At 44.1% G+C, this 15521-nt stretch overlaps 1 protein-coding gene across 8 annotated transcripts in view; it reads right to left on the bottom strand.

Annotated features, from left to right (window-relative positions):
* Nucleotides 1–15521, bottom strand: part of SMC5 (structural maintenance of chromosomes 5) — a 76238-nt gene that overhangs the window by 31417 nt on the left and 29300 nt on the right. For 7 of the 8 annotated variants that reach the window (XM_028748083.2, XM_028748084.2, XM_028748085.2 and 4 more), the window contains 9 exons: nucleotides 15132–15387; nucleotides 14016–14170; nucleotides 9423–9536; nucleotides 8523–8617; nucleotides 8047–8179; nucleotides 6366–6539; nucleotides 5862–6031; nucleotides 2336–2459; nucleotides 1579–1701 (listed from right to left, as the gene is read on the bottom strand). In XM_028748083.2, the coding sequence (XP_028603916.2) occupies nucleotides 1579–1701; nucleotides 2336–2459; nucleotides 5862–6031; nucleotides 6366–6539; nucleotides 8047–8179; nucleotides 8523–8617; nucleotides 9423–9536; nucleotides 14016–14170; nucleotides 15132–15387 (1344 nt within the window). The remainder of the gene's footprint in view (nucleotides 1–1578; nucleotides 1702–2335; nucleotides 2460–5861; nucleotides 6032–6365; nucleotides 6540–8046; nucleotides 8180–8522; nucleotides 8618–9422; nucleotides 9537–14015; nucleotides 14171–15131; nucleotides 15388–15521) is intronic. The other variant, XM_077935943.1, reaches the window with a different exon arrangement.

The following is a 15521-nucleotide window of genomic DNA, read 5'->3' as shown; positions in this document are numbered from 1 at the left end:
ATTAATGCTACAAACCAACCAACAATGCACTATGGTAGCTCCCAGACTTCAGTATACCATTCTTGTTACAGAGGAAATCAGGAGTCAGTAAGTGCTGTGAGGACACTCTGGCAGGAGTTCTGCCTCGCCCTGCGCACTAGAGATGCTGCTGGCAGGAGCTCAGGCACGTGCAGCCCCCTCCCTGTGAGCTGCTCCTAGTGAAACAGGGGCAGAGAAATTCTCTTATCTGCCAAAAGAACAATTTTCTGAAGGGTAAAACATGCATCATGCTGGACTATCTAAAATAATAATGATAAACTTAGTCTTTAGGATAATTATTCTTTCTGCCTGTTCAGAAAGAGATATTTGGCAGAGTATTGGTATTTCCTCATATGCTTTATTTGACTCCATTAGGAGTAAAAGGATGGGAGTCTACTGAAAAATAGCAGTGACTAACACTTCCATGCAGAACTGAGTTGAAAAGATTGCCACTCTAACAGTATTCCAAAACTTTTAATTATGAAAAATAACACAGAAGGAAAATATGATTGCTGTGTTCTTAAAATTCATTCTAAAATAAATACTGCAATGTATGTTCTGAAGAGTACTTGGTGGATTTTTCTCCCCAAATGTGCCACGGTACGTGTTCCAAAAAATAAAATAAAAATCAATTAATCCAAACAAGACAATTATCAAGTCTCTCTCAAAACAGTTGTCAAACACAGAGGCGGCTGTGCCAATTATCTGACGAGCAGATGGGGCTAACAATCCTCCCTACTGTTCCATATGGGTCACAAACACACATTTGCCTCTCACATTCATTAAGAAAATTAAATAACCAAAATTGCTTAAGATAAATATTAGAGTTCTTGATCTAAGGTGCTATACTGAACAAGAAAAGCACATAAAATCTGCTAATGTGCATGTGTCATTTTTAAATGTTCATGCATGTTAGCAAGGAAAACATATTCTAATCTAAGATATAATGTTTTACTTTTCTTATGAATCACCGTGCTGACAGAACCCACATATGCAGCATTTGTCTCCCACAGAAAAAGGCTGAATTGGATTTTGCCTGTCTGCCACTACTTGTACAAAGCCTTTTTTAAAGACTTTGTTCACTAACAAAAGAAGTTAATTGCAGTTAATTGCTGCTATTAATGGTGCTCTATTTACCTGCATTTGCAGCCCTCAAAACTCAAGGATAGTCTTCCTTTAGCAGGTAAGAGAAACTATCAGGGAAATTGCTCTCCCTATCTGTCAGGGTGTGTAAAAAGGATGTGAAATGCTGGTGCCCTAGGTAAGCATTGTGCCTTTTCATATTATTTTGCAGATCTTGATTGAATATACTCATGAACAAGGAAGCTGTCTTGCAGCAAGTAAGACCACTGATCCCTCCTGGCAAAATACTGGGGCCACCAATTGGCAAAAGCTCTCCAAGGGTTTCAGAGAGGGACTTTCTCAGTCCTACCTGAAGACACCTTTTGCAGGAAGAGCATGTCCTCTCACACAGGACAATGGCCCGTCCCCTAAACGGCATTCCATATATAAAAATAGGTTTTCAAGCTCATTCAACAAGTGTGAGAGTGCAGGTCTTACCTCTGCAGCTCGTAGCTGGACAGCACAGGCTTTATATTCAGCCTCAAGTCTGCTCTTGTGGAAAGCTGCTTTCATGTTCTGTAGAACCAAATCTGTTTTCTGTTTGTTCAAGGTCACACAACTCTGTGGAAAACAAGTATCATTTAGAAGATTTTGCTAAAAAGAAAAGCATTTATTATTCTTCAATCTGGTGTTTATCCAGATGCAATGTCTCTTCTTGATCAAACACTTGGCAACTGAGAATAAAGTTTGCTTTTCCAGGGTGAGTAACAATTCATTCCAACCTGCCAGAATGATAGCGCAAAGCACTTTTTATTATTTATTTATGTATTATTAAAATTTATATCCCACCCTTCACCTTGTAATATACTTATGAGTGGGCATTTTTGTAGACTATTTATTCCTTTGGAACATTTGCACTGTCATGCATCAGGCTCATAACAACATTGATGTTAATGGACTCCTCTAGGTCAGTGTTTCCCAACCTTGGGCCTCCAGCTGTTTTTGAACTACAATTCCCATCATCCCTGACCACTGGTCTTGCTAGCTAGGGATGATGGGAGTTGTAGTCCAAAAACAGCTGGAGGCCCAAGGTTGGGAAACACTGCTCTAGGTGACAAGCAATTAAGAAATAAAATGTTCAATACATCTATCAATTAGGTCTTCGTTTTGGGGAAGGGAGGAGTTCATCATTATTTGAATAAATTCATAAAACACCAACAGTACCAACAGCAGCCTTTGAGAGATGTGTGTTTACCTTTATTAGTTGCATAAATTCTGTGACGAGTTTTACTTTTTCAGTGTTAATTTGTTTTACTGCAATATTCGCTTGCTCAGACGCTTCTTCCAGGTTGACGCCATCTTGTTCCATTTGTCTCAAACTGTGCAAGGAAGATTTATGGGCAATGCTGTTTGAATTACTACAAAATTCCTAGTTCAACCCTATGAAGGCTAGATTTATGTTTTGACAATGAGGAGGCATGATAACTGCCTTTCAAAGTACAGAAAATCAGACTATCCTGTGCAAGCTGAAGAACTTAAAAGAGTAAAGTCTACAAACCTTTCACAATAAATAAAAACCTAATTTTCAATAGTGCCTCTAAAACACATCTGCCCTATCATTCAATTAACAAGCTCTGTCCTGACTGACATTAACAAGCACAGGAGAAAACAGGGATGCCTGTCATCATTAGCTCAATTCTTCAAGCTCAATTCTGTCAACTCTTAACCATTTTTGGGGTCAGGTCTGAAATCCTAGCTGTCATGTTACGCAAATTGCCCACCAAAGGGATAGCAGATTCTATGAACACCAAAGGAGTTATTTATACAGCCAAAGTATAGCATTATTTTTTTTTGGGGGGGGGATGCGGGTGGCGCTGTGGGTTAAACCACAGAGCCTAGGACTTGCCGATCAGAAGGTCGGTGGTTCGAATCCCCGTGACGGGGTGAGCTCCCGTTGTTCGGTCCCAGCTCCTGCCAACCTAGCAGTTCAAAAGCACGTCAAAGTGCAAGTAGATAAATAGGTACCGCTCTGGCGGGAAGGTAAACGGCGTTTCTGTGCACTGCTCTGGTTCGCCAGAAGCGGCTTAGTCATGCTGGCCACATGACCCGGAAGCTGTATGCCAGCTCCCTCGGCCAATAAAGTGAGATGAGCGCCACAACCCCAGAGTCGGTCACGACTGGACCTAATGCTCAGGGGTCCCTTTACCTTTACCTATAGCATTTTTAAATCCTCTTGTCTGGACGCAAAGGTCTGCAAGTGGAATTATGTTTGCAGGCTGCTCTTTTCCATTTCCATTTCCCTACAGCAGGACCTGGAAAGCCGCTCTTGGGGGTTAACGGAACCTCCAGATCAGCACAGAAAACAGTGTCTGGGGCTGCAGGAGGAATTGGTGGAAGCTGAGGGTGAGCCCTTCACAGGAGTCGATGTACCTTCCACTTGCACAAGATCACCTTTGGATCTAAGCCACTGATTTCAATGGGAAAATCTAAGAATATGCCAAACTCTTCCAATTAAAAATCAAATAGATTTGAAAGTGCTTAAATTTAGCTAAATCCCGCCTACCGTATTTTTCGCTCTATTGGACGCACCGGACCACAGGACGCACCAAGTTTTTAGAGGGGGAAATCAAGGAAAAAATATTATAGCTAAAGAAGAAGACAAGGCAGCAAGCGCGATCCATCCCGCTCACTGCCTTGGCTTCTTCTTTAGCCTTGCGCAGCATCTTTAGTCTTGCGCAACGGGATGGATTGCGCCCGCTGTCCACCGGGGCTGGACTAGATGACTCCTGGGGTTCCCTCCCAACCCTGCAATTCTATGACCTTGGAAGGTGTTTGGGGTCTCCACCACTGGAGGCTTTTAAGCAGTGGTTGGGGGACCATCTGCCTGGCGTTCTTTAGCTGTGATTCCTACATTGTGAGGGGGCTGGGCTAGATGACCCTTGGGTGGCCCTCCCAACTCTATACAGTCCTACAGTTCTGCGGCAGGAGATCCACAGCCACTTCACACAATGCCCACTCCCAATTTTCATCTGAGAGACATGTGGCTTCAGTGTCTAGGTAGCTACCCCCCTGCCACACTTCCCCCACCCCACTTAAGCTGAGGGAATTCCTGCCCAGAGAAGCTCCCAGCAATCACGGAGGAGGAATCCGCTGCAGCCGTGAGCAGCGGAGGATCCATGGTCCCCTTCCTTCCCTCCTCCGTGGTTGCTTTGAAGGAGGAAAGTGGGAGAGGAGCTGCTTACACGAGTGTAAGCTGCTCCCCTCCCACATTGCCGCTTCAAAGCAATCACGGAGGAGGGAATCCGCTGAAGCCTCGAGCAGCGGAGGATCCATGGTCCCCTTCCTTCCCTCCTCCGTGGTTGCTTTGAAGCAGGAAAGTGGGAGAGGAGCTGCTTACACGAGTGTAAACTGCCCCCCTCCCACTTTCCTGCTTCAAAGCAATTACGGAGAAGGAATCCGCTGCAGCCTCGAGCAGCGGAGGATCCATGGTCCCCTTCCTTCCCTCCTCCGTGGTTGCTTTGAAGCAGGAAAGTGGGAGAGGAGCTGCTTACACGAGTGTAAGCTGCTCCCCTCCCACATTGCCGCCTCAAAGGGAACCCGGGAGGAGGGAATCTGCTGCAGCTTCCCCCACCTCCCGCAGAAGCCGCACGCTCTTTAAAGGGGCTGTGCGGCTTCTCCTGGCTTTTCTGGGAGGTGGGGGGATTCCCCCACCTCGTAGAAAAGCCTGCAGGAGCCGCACAGCCTTTAAAGAGGGCGCCGCTCTTGGGGGCTTTTCCCCCAGGAGGGAGTAGGGACTGCTGCGACCAGTCAGTCCCTTCTCCGTCCTGGAGAAAAGCCCGCAAGAGCGCACGGAGCTTGTGTGCGGCTCTTGAGGGCTTTTCCCGCCTGCCTCCCCCCTGCATTCGCTCCATAGGACGCACACACATTTTCCCTTGCTTTTTAGGAGGGAAAAAGTGCGTCCTATGGTGCGAAAAATACGGTAAGTATTCTTCTTCCATGTTTTTAAGCACCAATGAGTAATTTGGCAAGTATGTGGACATTAACTTACAGAAAAATCGCCCAACAATTTTTTAAGAGGCACGCACAGAACTTCAAATTCTCAGCACATACCTTTCCTTACTTTCCCCACAATTGAACAGAATCATAGAACTGTAGGATTGGAAGTGACCCCGGGGCCATCTAATCCAACCCCCGGCAAGTAATTCATAAGCCAAGTAATTAAATTTGATTGACCATACTGCCTTCTTTTTTACAGCTGATGTTTAAATTACAAACCGTACAATGCACATGCAAGTATGCGCTTATGCGGTTGCCCCCTGGTAACAGTGTAGCAAAGAGAACAAAGTTTAGAACAAAGGGAACGGAACTGTCCAAACCCTGCAAGTAAGCAAAGTAAGAAAAACTGAGGGGGACTAAGGACTTAAAGGCCAAAAATATGAATATGAATATGAATATAAATAAAATATAAAATACATAATATAAACAAAATATTATGTAAATTCTAATGACATTTCTATTTGCCTTTTTAAAGTCTTTTAAAAAGGGTGGAAAAATTGGACTTGTAGATCATTAATCCCCTATTTCCAACTTGATCTCTCATATCCATTTTATCATAGTCAGAAGTTCACAGAACTCAGCAGAAGGATGACAGGTTTTCCTCATCATTTAAATGGCTCCATGACCATCAATGGACTATCAAAGCAGTAACAGTTCTGATCCAGGTTTGGCTCAGTTTTCTGAGTGCTGTTTCTCTACATAATAAATATATAAAACAGCTATACCTGTCACTTTTCATACTAATTTTTGATTCCAATTGCTTCCTTTTGTTTTTTCTATCCAATAGCAACTTTTTCTGTTGTCTGAGGTCATTATCTCTGTGTTCCATACGTTTTTGTTGTTCAGAGAGAGAAGCCATTTTAGAATCCAGCAACTCCAGCTGCCTTGCAATTTCCTAAAGTAAAAAGTGCAGAAGAAAATCCCATTGTATAATGTGTTCATAGTGCACAGGCAACCATTTTAAAAACAGGGAGTATTCCCTGCCCCCCCAAATGCTAATAGTATTAATTACATTAAGAAGGTGCATAGCATTTTAAAGTTCAGGTGCAAATATTCTTGTGATATTTGAAAGTGACTTTCAAATTGTAGCTTTAGTGTTAAATGTGGTGAAAAACAGATATAGAACACCAGCCAAAATTGGTGACCAAAGACTTTACAGGATTAATAAGTCCCAACATTTCAAATCATGAACTGCTGTTTTCCTAAACCATCACGATAAATCAGCTTACCTTCTGTTGATTTTCCAACTGCCTTCTTTCGTCTGCATCCACTGTGACAGTAAGGAACTGTGCTGGCTTCAGGGATGTATTACTGGTAATGGTCTGATTTGTGTAAAAAGACAATTTTACCACATATCTTTCTTCTGCTGTGTAGATGCTTCTCAGTTTGGTTTCTTTTATGACCTGCACACACAAAATTACCACACTACAATTATATCAACTCCAGAGGAATAGTTATTAACATCCCGAATGTTAGTCTATTGCAACAAAAAATTCAAATAATTTGTAGCAAATTTGTAGCATACATTTTAGTGGATTACAGTCACTCGCATCAGATGCATGCAGTGTTATCCTAAATTGGCATGAATACATACACATGGCAGCGGGGTAGCGGGAGGGGAGTTGCAGGCAGCAATGTGAGAGGGAAATAAAGTGAAATGCAGAAACTACAGACTGTGACTGTGGCTAGATGGCAGCCTTACCCTCTCCCCTTGCACCATGGGGCTCCCCAGGGCTCAGGAACCAATGATGTGGGACAGCCACATACAGCTCCCAGAAAGAGAGTTTTCTATCTCAGCACATTTTAAGACCTCTTCTGACTGGGAGTGTAAGAAAGGAGGCTCCTTTGTTTCCTCCCTTCAAATTAAGGGCAGCTCACCAGGCCTGAACTTTAAAGGGACTGGGGGGGGGGGGCGACTACTGGCCTTCTAAGACTTTGGGAGCTGAACTTCATGTGAGGTAGAAATGAAGTGATGTCTTAACTGCTGCTGTTTCCACTTTTTTAGCTTGTGTTTTGCGTGTGTACAGGTGGTTTTAAGACAATTGTTTTTAGGATGCTTTATCTGTTTTATATTTTATTGTAAGCCAGTTGAGATCCAATTGATAGGAAAGCAGATTATAAATTTAAGCACAGTATTTATTATTATTTGCATTTGTTAGTTGCTTTATATATTAAAAAGTCTCAAAACAACTTTACAAGAAAAATACATACAGGTAAGTACAGTTATAAGTCAAGTTTAAAATACATTTAACACAAAATATCAAAATGTTTATCCAACAATACACTAAATAGTCAAAGATGAACAGCACAATAGAGACTGACTTAACCACTAAAAGACTAGATTCCACAAATAGGGGTGGGGTGGAGAGTAAACACCCCTGAAGAACACCCCCTCTACATCTCCCCCTCCAGGCTGGGTCACGTGAGGAGAGGTGATCTTTGGAACTGGGATCCTGAACCATGTAAGTCAAACTCTCTAAATTGAGCCCATAAATTAACTGGTATTCAGTTCAGCCAGAATCAGTATATTGTGCTCAGACCTTCTAATCGCAGCTAATAATCTGGCTGGTGACTTCTGCAGAACCATCACCCCAAAAAATCAAGCACCACTTTCTCTCCACTGCTGCTGGGAAACAAAGAACAGATACGACTTTCAGTGTTCGAAGAAACCCAACTCATCTCTGCCAATGGGGCAAAAAGACTGACCACCCATCTTGACCCAGAGGGACAGCACATAGGAGAGGTGTAATTTGATTGTATGTGCTTTTCTTAGCTGCTTGTTGCTACTGTGCTTATATAAAGTATGACAAGTTCTGGTCTTGCTTGCTTCTAAGGGAAAGGCGGCAGCATCACACCCAGAGTCTTCCTAAACACTACAGATTTCTCTCTCTCTTAGTCAACATGCCTCACCCTTTCGATCATATTTCTGGTTTTCTCTGTGCCGACAGGGACCTCATGAATGCGATATTTATCACACAGGTAATTCATCACAGGGTGGGGAGCATCAAACAACTCTCTCAAGTAAGAGAATACTCCATACCGGCTGAAGAAGGCAAGAGAGGCAGTTAAATACATTCCCCCCAATTAGTAAGATGAATAATCAATTCTCAGAGCAAGAGTGTTGGAGAAATGAATAAATATGAGCAATCATATTTTAACTGAGGTTAGATATTAAGATTCTGTAACATCAAAAGCCAAATTCTGCAAGCTTACGACAGGCAAAACTGAGCAAATAGTAAATGCTTATTTAATCAGCTAAATTAATTTGATTCAGTATGCTGGGCATCGTAGTGAAAACAGCTAGGTCACTGCACAATTGCTTTCACACAATAACTTATTCCCATTATTGTAACGTAGGGTTTTAAGATAAATAGCTTAAAACTTACAACAGTTCTTCAACTGGTTTCCAAGGTCTGCTTTCAGCATAAGATTCACTTGGTGCGCACACAGCATTCACTCGGAGCCTCTGAACATCACGCACCTAAACAAGATTGCATCAATGCCAAGAGAACACTCTTAGCTGTCTTAAGAAAAATGTTCGAACTGAGCTTTTTAACAGTTCTCTTGAGTAGGTAACAATAGTAACATTAGAGTGTATTTCAGAGGATCTTTAATTTAGAACCACCTACAACTCCTTATCTCCTGCCAACCTAGCGGTTTGAAAGCAAGTAGATAAATAGGTACCGCTCGGGCGGGAAGGTAAACGGCGTTTCTGTGCACTGCTCTGGTTTGCCAGAAGTGGCTTAGTCATGCTGGCCACATGACCCGGAAGCTGTACACCGGCTCCCTCAGCCAATAAAGCGAGTTGAGCGCTGCAACCCCAGAGTCGGCCACGACTGGACCTAATGGTCAGGGGTCCCTTTACCTTTTACAGCTCCTTATCTGAAAGCCATTTCAATCAATTAAGGACAGGGTTAAGAAGTGCCTCACTTTTCTTTTTTGAATTATCTGCACCCTGTTTATTAAGTGAATTTTCCCAAAAGCCTAGCACCCATTAACTTTGTATCAGAAGAATAAAGAAACTGAATCTTCATATAGTCACTGTTATCAGGCAACAGTAGAACAGGTTTTCCCCTCTCTCGCTCAACAAGGTGACTTCTAAAAAATGTAACATTTCATGTGCTTCTCTTAGTTGGCAGCTGGAAATGGACTTGAGAAAAGAAAAATTAGCAGTGCTTCCTGCTACCAGTGTGGTGAGAGAGACGCAATCAAGAGCCTACTTATTAGGCTTTTTGCTGTCTGGACTTCGATACCAATCTGTTTTTAATGTAGGAATTGGTCCTTGCCTCTCTTAGAAAGATTTCCATATCTTCTTGGCTTTCAAAGACAAAGGCCTTCAAGTCGTTGGATGAAATGTGATTTTCTACATATTTAGCATGCTTATGATCTTTCATATTGATCTGTGCAGGGAAAAAATATCCAACAATTACAAACGGTGGCTGAAATTAATAGAAAAAGAACAATAAAATGCGCATGAAGGCAAAGGAGCCAGTAAGATGATACTTGGGTTCTAAATAAATGGCAGGTACATTTCCAAATGTAGTTAAGGACGGATATTTGACTGAGGTTTCAAATCCTGTGCACACATATCTGGGAGCAAGTCCCACTGAATGCAATGAAGCTTACTTCTTTTTTCATCGTTGGTGTAGTGTGTTTTAAATGACTTATAATGAAATTATATATTTCAAGTATGACTTACATTAAATGGGCATCAAGAAATAAAATAAAATAAAATGTGCTCTATTCTTTAAAATGGCTCAATACTCATTATGCTGTGGCGCTGTGGGTAAAACCTCAGCACCTAGGACTTGCCGATCGTCAGGTCGGCGGTTCGAATCCCCGCGGTGGGGTGAGCTCCCGCTGCTCAGTCCCAGCGCTTGCCAACCTAGCAGTTCGAAAGCACCCCCGGGTGCAAGTAGATAAATAGGGACCGCTTACTAGCGGGAAGGTAAACGGCGTTTCCGTGTGCGGCGCTGGCTCGCCAGATGCAGCTTGTCACGCTGGTCACGTGACCCGGAAGTGTCTGAGGACAGCGCTGGCTCCCGGCCTATAGAGTGAGATGAGCGCACAACCCTAGAGTCTGGCAAGACTGGCCCGTACGGGCAGGGGTACCTTTACCTTTACCTTAATTATTCTAGAAGTACCTTAATTCATATGTTGGTGGTTACATTGTGGCCCTGTCGTTATCTTCGTGGGGGAGGAGATGCTGCAGTATGGTGCCATCCGGATGCACCCTGGAAACTTAGTAAGTCCCAGGTGATGTGGGAGGAGCCCAAATGAGGACTTTTTCTTGAGGGTAACCTCAAGATTAGACTACTGTAACACACTGTATGTGGGCCACCTTCTGCCTTGTTCCTATAACTGGTGCATATGCATAGTGCCGGGGTGCTTAATGGGACACCCAGCTTTGCATATATTTTAACAGTGTGGAAAGATCTGCACTGGCTGCCTATTAGCTGCAGAGCCAATTTCAAGGTTGATGGTGTTGGTATTGAAAGCCCTGAAGAACTTGACACCAGGGCACCTAGCAGACTGCCTCCCCTAGTACAGAGCAGGCTGATCTTAAAAACTTCCAAGGAGACATGGCTGGTGGTTCCACAACCAGTAGATTGTCACTTGCTGACAATGCAGAAGCAGGGCTTCTTGTGGATAGAACCCAACCTCCAGAATACCGTTCCTCACACAATCCATGAGGTGGAGACTAGGGCTGGGCGATATATCAATATATTGCCCAAAACGGGTCTGAAGTTCACATCGTGATAACTGTTTCATAATATCTGAGCTGGCAATATATCACAAATCACAATGTGTGTAAGGGCTAGGCAATATCTGGTTTTCAGTATCACGGTAACTCACCAGCTAAATGTTGAAATGTCATCAACAGCTAAACCTCACAGAATCACCAGCTCAACACTGCAACTACCACAATGTCTGAAATAAGGATGGAACTATACAGAGGCGAACAAGACAATGTCCAGGCAACTGCTACTACTTAAGAGGTCTAAAATGGATAAACGACAACATTATCAATCACCATACAGTTTGTTTCATCAGCAGGCAAGCCAAAATGACTTTTGGTTTTGGGCTTGGCTACCACATGATGGCATTCAGGACAATCCAAACCACGACAATGAATCATAGTGAATACAAATAATTTGGGACTGCCAGGCTGCCAGCAGTTCTGCTAGGAGGCAGAAACAGCAGCGGCAGAAACAACTTGCCAGGACTGCAGCAGTAGCGACGACAACCTGCAAGGCCTGGCCGTGGCGGCACAATCAGTGGTGGCCTGTGAGTCCTCATCGTGGTGACAGGAGGGGGGCAGCAGTAGCAGCATGCAAGGCCTCGTGGGGGTGGAACAAGCAGTGGCGACTGCGAGGCCTTGTGGCGGCGACAGAAGTTGGCGGCCATAGCAATGGCAGCCTGCAAGGCCTTGCAGCAACGTCACAGTGACAGCCTGCAAGACCTCTTGGTGGTCATACATAGTGGTGGCAGCAGCAGCAGCATCCTGCAAGGACTTATGGCAGCGATGAAAGGCAGCAGCAGTATTGGTGGTGGCCTGCGAGAACTAACAGCAGTGATGGGAGGTGGTGGCAGTAGCGGCCGCAGCCCACAAGGGCTCGTGACGGCGATGGAAAGTGGCGGCAGTAACGGCACTGGCCTTCGAGGTCAGCATTTGGCAGCAGAAGCAGTAGTGGCCTGCGAGTCCTCAGGGGACTTGTAGCAATGACAGGAGGTGACAGCAGTAGTGGCATCCTGCGAGGCCTTGCATCAGCAACGGGAAGTGGGGGCCTATGAGGCCTCGTGGCAACAAAAGCAGTGGGGCTTGTGAGGCCTCGCCATGGTGGCAAGAAGTGGCGGCCTGGAAGTCCCCCTGGCGGTAGTGGGAGGTGGTGGCAGAAGTTGTGGCAGCCTGCTCAGCGAGGCCTTACAGGTCACCCCTGCTTCTGCCACTGTCTCCTGACACCATGGGAAGGCCTCACAGGCCACCGCTACCGCCAACGTCATGACAAGGCGTCGTTTTTGCCACTGCTGCAAGGCCTTGCAGGCCACCACTACTGCTGTCACCACAAGGCCTCACAGGCTGCCGCCAGCACCCACTGTCATGGCAGGGCTTTGCAGGCTGCTTATTGTGCCACTGCTGCCACTGCTTCTGCCCGCCCCCCAGTTGTTGATTCTGCCACCGCCAAGCTGCTGCCTAGCAGGCCCAGATTATTTGTATTCACTATGATGCATCACTGTACTTTGGATTGTCCTGAATGCCACCACTTGGTAGCCAAGCCCAACCCTTGAGTAGTAGCAGTTGCCAGGACACTGTCCTATTCACCTCTGCATAGCCCCTTCCTTATTTCAGATGTTGTGATATATTGACATATCATGATGTTTAACTGGTGTTATACTGCAATACTGAAAAACAGTTATCGCCCAGCCCTAGTGGAGACTGTAATAAGTCAGCCTCTTAAAACATGTTCACCAATGTTTTCCTAGATTCTGAAAAACTGTCTTTGTTTTGTACAATCCTAAGCTTTATTTGTGATGCACACTTTTATCAAGTTTTACTGAATGTTGCTGATGAATTTTTACTGTTTTTATGAAAACCTCTTAAAATGAAATTTATTGAGCAGCATGCTTTTTAATAAGTAAATTTACTTGTGATGGATGGACAGAGTAATCATTACCAGCCTAAAGCTGGTACAACTGATTTCCCTCTCTCCATTGCAACCAATGGGTCTGGGGAGAGAATGAGAAAATGCAGTAAGTCCGCACCCCCATACTTCCCACCCCGGGGGAGCCAGCCGAAGTTTGGAAGTGGTGTCGTTTGACCTAATAACCACCATGTAACTTCAAAATGAAACTAACTGAAAACAATAAAAATACTGCACTTTGTCAAAAAGGTTATTCTCAGAAGCAGTTTGAAACAACCCAATCAAAATAAGTGATTAGATCTGGTTATTTGATCCAAAATTAGCTTTAGAAATGAAGGTGCTAAAGGCCCCACAAGATGTATGATAACTTTCCCATCCTTTAACAAGGCACTGCTTTTCTGGAAGGCTCTTAAACCTCACTGATGGCAAGACTAGGAGAGGGTGAGGCGGGGGGACTTTCTTGGAGCAGCCCAGCAAGAGTGGGGACCTGGACCTTTTAACTTTAATACAGTGGTGCCTCACAAGACGAAATTAATCCGTTCCGCAAGTCTCTTCGTCTTGCAGTTTCTTCGTCTTGCGAAGCAACCCTATTAGCGGCTTAGCGGCTATTAACGGCTTAGCGGCTTTAAGAAAAAGGAAACAAACTCGCAAGAACTCGGAAGACGTTTCGTCTTGCGAAGCAAGCCCATAGGGAAATTCGTCTTGCGGAACGACTCAAAAAATGGAAAACCCTTTCGTCTAGCGAGTTTTTCGTCTTGCGAGGCATTCGTCTTGCGGGGCACCACTGTATGCTGGTCATATGTCTTTGTTAGTTCACGGTATGAACTACATACATACATACTTTTCAAAATACAAAGCCTCAAGTTGAACAGAATCCATTCCAGAAATCCGTTCAATTTCCAAAGTTCCAAAGATTGAATCGGAAGCAGCGGAAGCCCCGTCAGACGTTCAGCTTTCGAAAGAACGTTCGAAAACTGGAACACTCACTTCTGGTTTTCAATCATTTGGGAGCCGGAACATTCGACTCCCAAGGCATTCAGTAGCCAAGGTACGGCTGTATTCTGTACTTTCGCAGAAGGTAAGATTCACACCACAGACTTAATTCAATACATAAAGGTACCTGTATGCCAAGCTCGACTATTCACATTAAAACAATGGATTATAGTTTTATAAGCAGTAGTGGTATTACATTTTAGTGATGACTAAGTCACACAATAGTCAGGCAAATCAGCTTACTGCAAGCATCATGGGATCACAGACTTCTCTTTTGAACAGGTTTCTGTTTTCTCTTAGCCACGTAAGAGCAATGTGTGTGTCTTGAAATCTCCTTTTGAGCTTCTCTTCCTTCATCTTCATCATATTCTCAAACTGCACAATGCCATTCATTACTCCTGTAATTTTGAGACAGCTTTAGGAGCCATGTTCACAGGGCTTCATGATCACAACTACAGCCACTATAGAGGGAAGAGCTGTCTTGCACAAAATACCCATAGCTAGACCCTTGACGCATATCCAACTAACTGCTTCTGCTAGCAGAAGCCCATGCAAGAATCTCCACTAGCGCAATCAGGCTTTCCCCGCTCCCCCTTGCAACCCCACAGAACAGCATGCAGGAGGAGAGGAGAGATCGTTCTGGAGGGCGAGCAGAAATCACAATGCAAAGCTGAATTCCTAGCATATACTTTCCACTCTATGCAAGCAGCCCATGGAGAAAGCTATGTGGAATTTTGTTAAAGCATCCGGTCTGAATTCAGCTGCTGAATTCCCTGCTATACTAGAATAAATCCTCGCTGGAAATTTGGGCCAAGATTCAGAGCATTATACAGGAGGTCCACATGTACAGTGGAGCTTCTAAGCCAGCTCCAGACACCTGGCAATCCATTCACCAAAACTGGAAGAATTTCAGGATCAGCATCAACATACAGCTTTAGGAGTTGCCTGGGGGGTGGGGAGTCCTGGGGGGGGAGGGTATTTTTGAACACACCTAACTAAGGCTAGGATCCAAAGAGCCTATTGAGAACATTTGCTTCCAACCCCTTCTCTGTCATGTTAACAAAGAAAGTCAACGGGAATTGATATCTTCAGGGCTGGGGATTTGGGTTGGTTGTCAGTTATCAAAGCCAATTTCCTATTGTGAAATTCAGCTTTACCACTTGGCAAAAGTAATTAAGTAAATAAAAAGGGATGGGCATCTGGGGGAAAAAGACGTTAGCAATCCCACCTGCCACTGAACCCAATGTATTTTGACTATGCATGATTTTGGCTTCAGGCACAATCCCCAGAACGTAACCCCCATGTAAGTTGTGGGCTTACTGCAGTACTAACAGCAAGCACACAGTCAAGCCCATTTACCATCTTTGTCCTTTAGCAAGTTCTCCTTTTCTCCTGTCAGATGATTTAATTCACCATCAATATTTAGTTTCTCTTCCTGCAAATGGTTAAGCTCAGCATTAATTGAATCCATCTGAGGTTGAATATTCTCAGGACTGTCTGTATTTCTTAGCTCATTATTCCAGTCTTCTATCATCTTACGAGTGTTTTGTATTCTCTTCTGTCGGTCCATTTCTACCTCCTCCTTCATCCTCATTGCCTGCATAATTCTCTCAATCTAAAAAACACACACAAGCATTTCTCAAGCATGCCAATAACAAAAAGAAGTTTTTACAAAAGTAAGAATATTCTAGCTAAGATAAAAATGGAAGTTATTTATTATCTAAAAAAACCCAAAACCCACCAGCCATT

The sequence above is a fragment of the Podarcis muralis genome, chromosome 11, assembly GCF_964188315.1.
Source record: "Podarcis muralis chromosome 11, rPodMur119.hap1.1, whole genome shotgun sequence".
In the NCBI taxonomy this organism is placed as follows: Eukaryota; Metazoa; Chordata; class Lepidosauria; order Squamata; family Lacertidae; genus Podarcis; species Podarcis muralis.
Note: the sequence above shows the minus strand (reverse complement) of the source record. Positions and strands in the feature narration are given on the sequence as shown.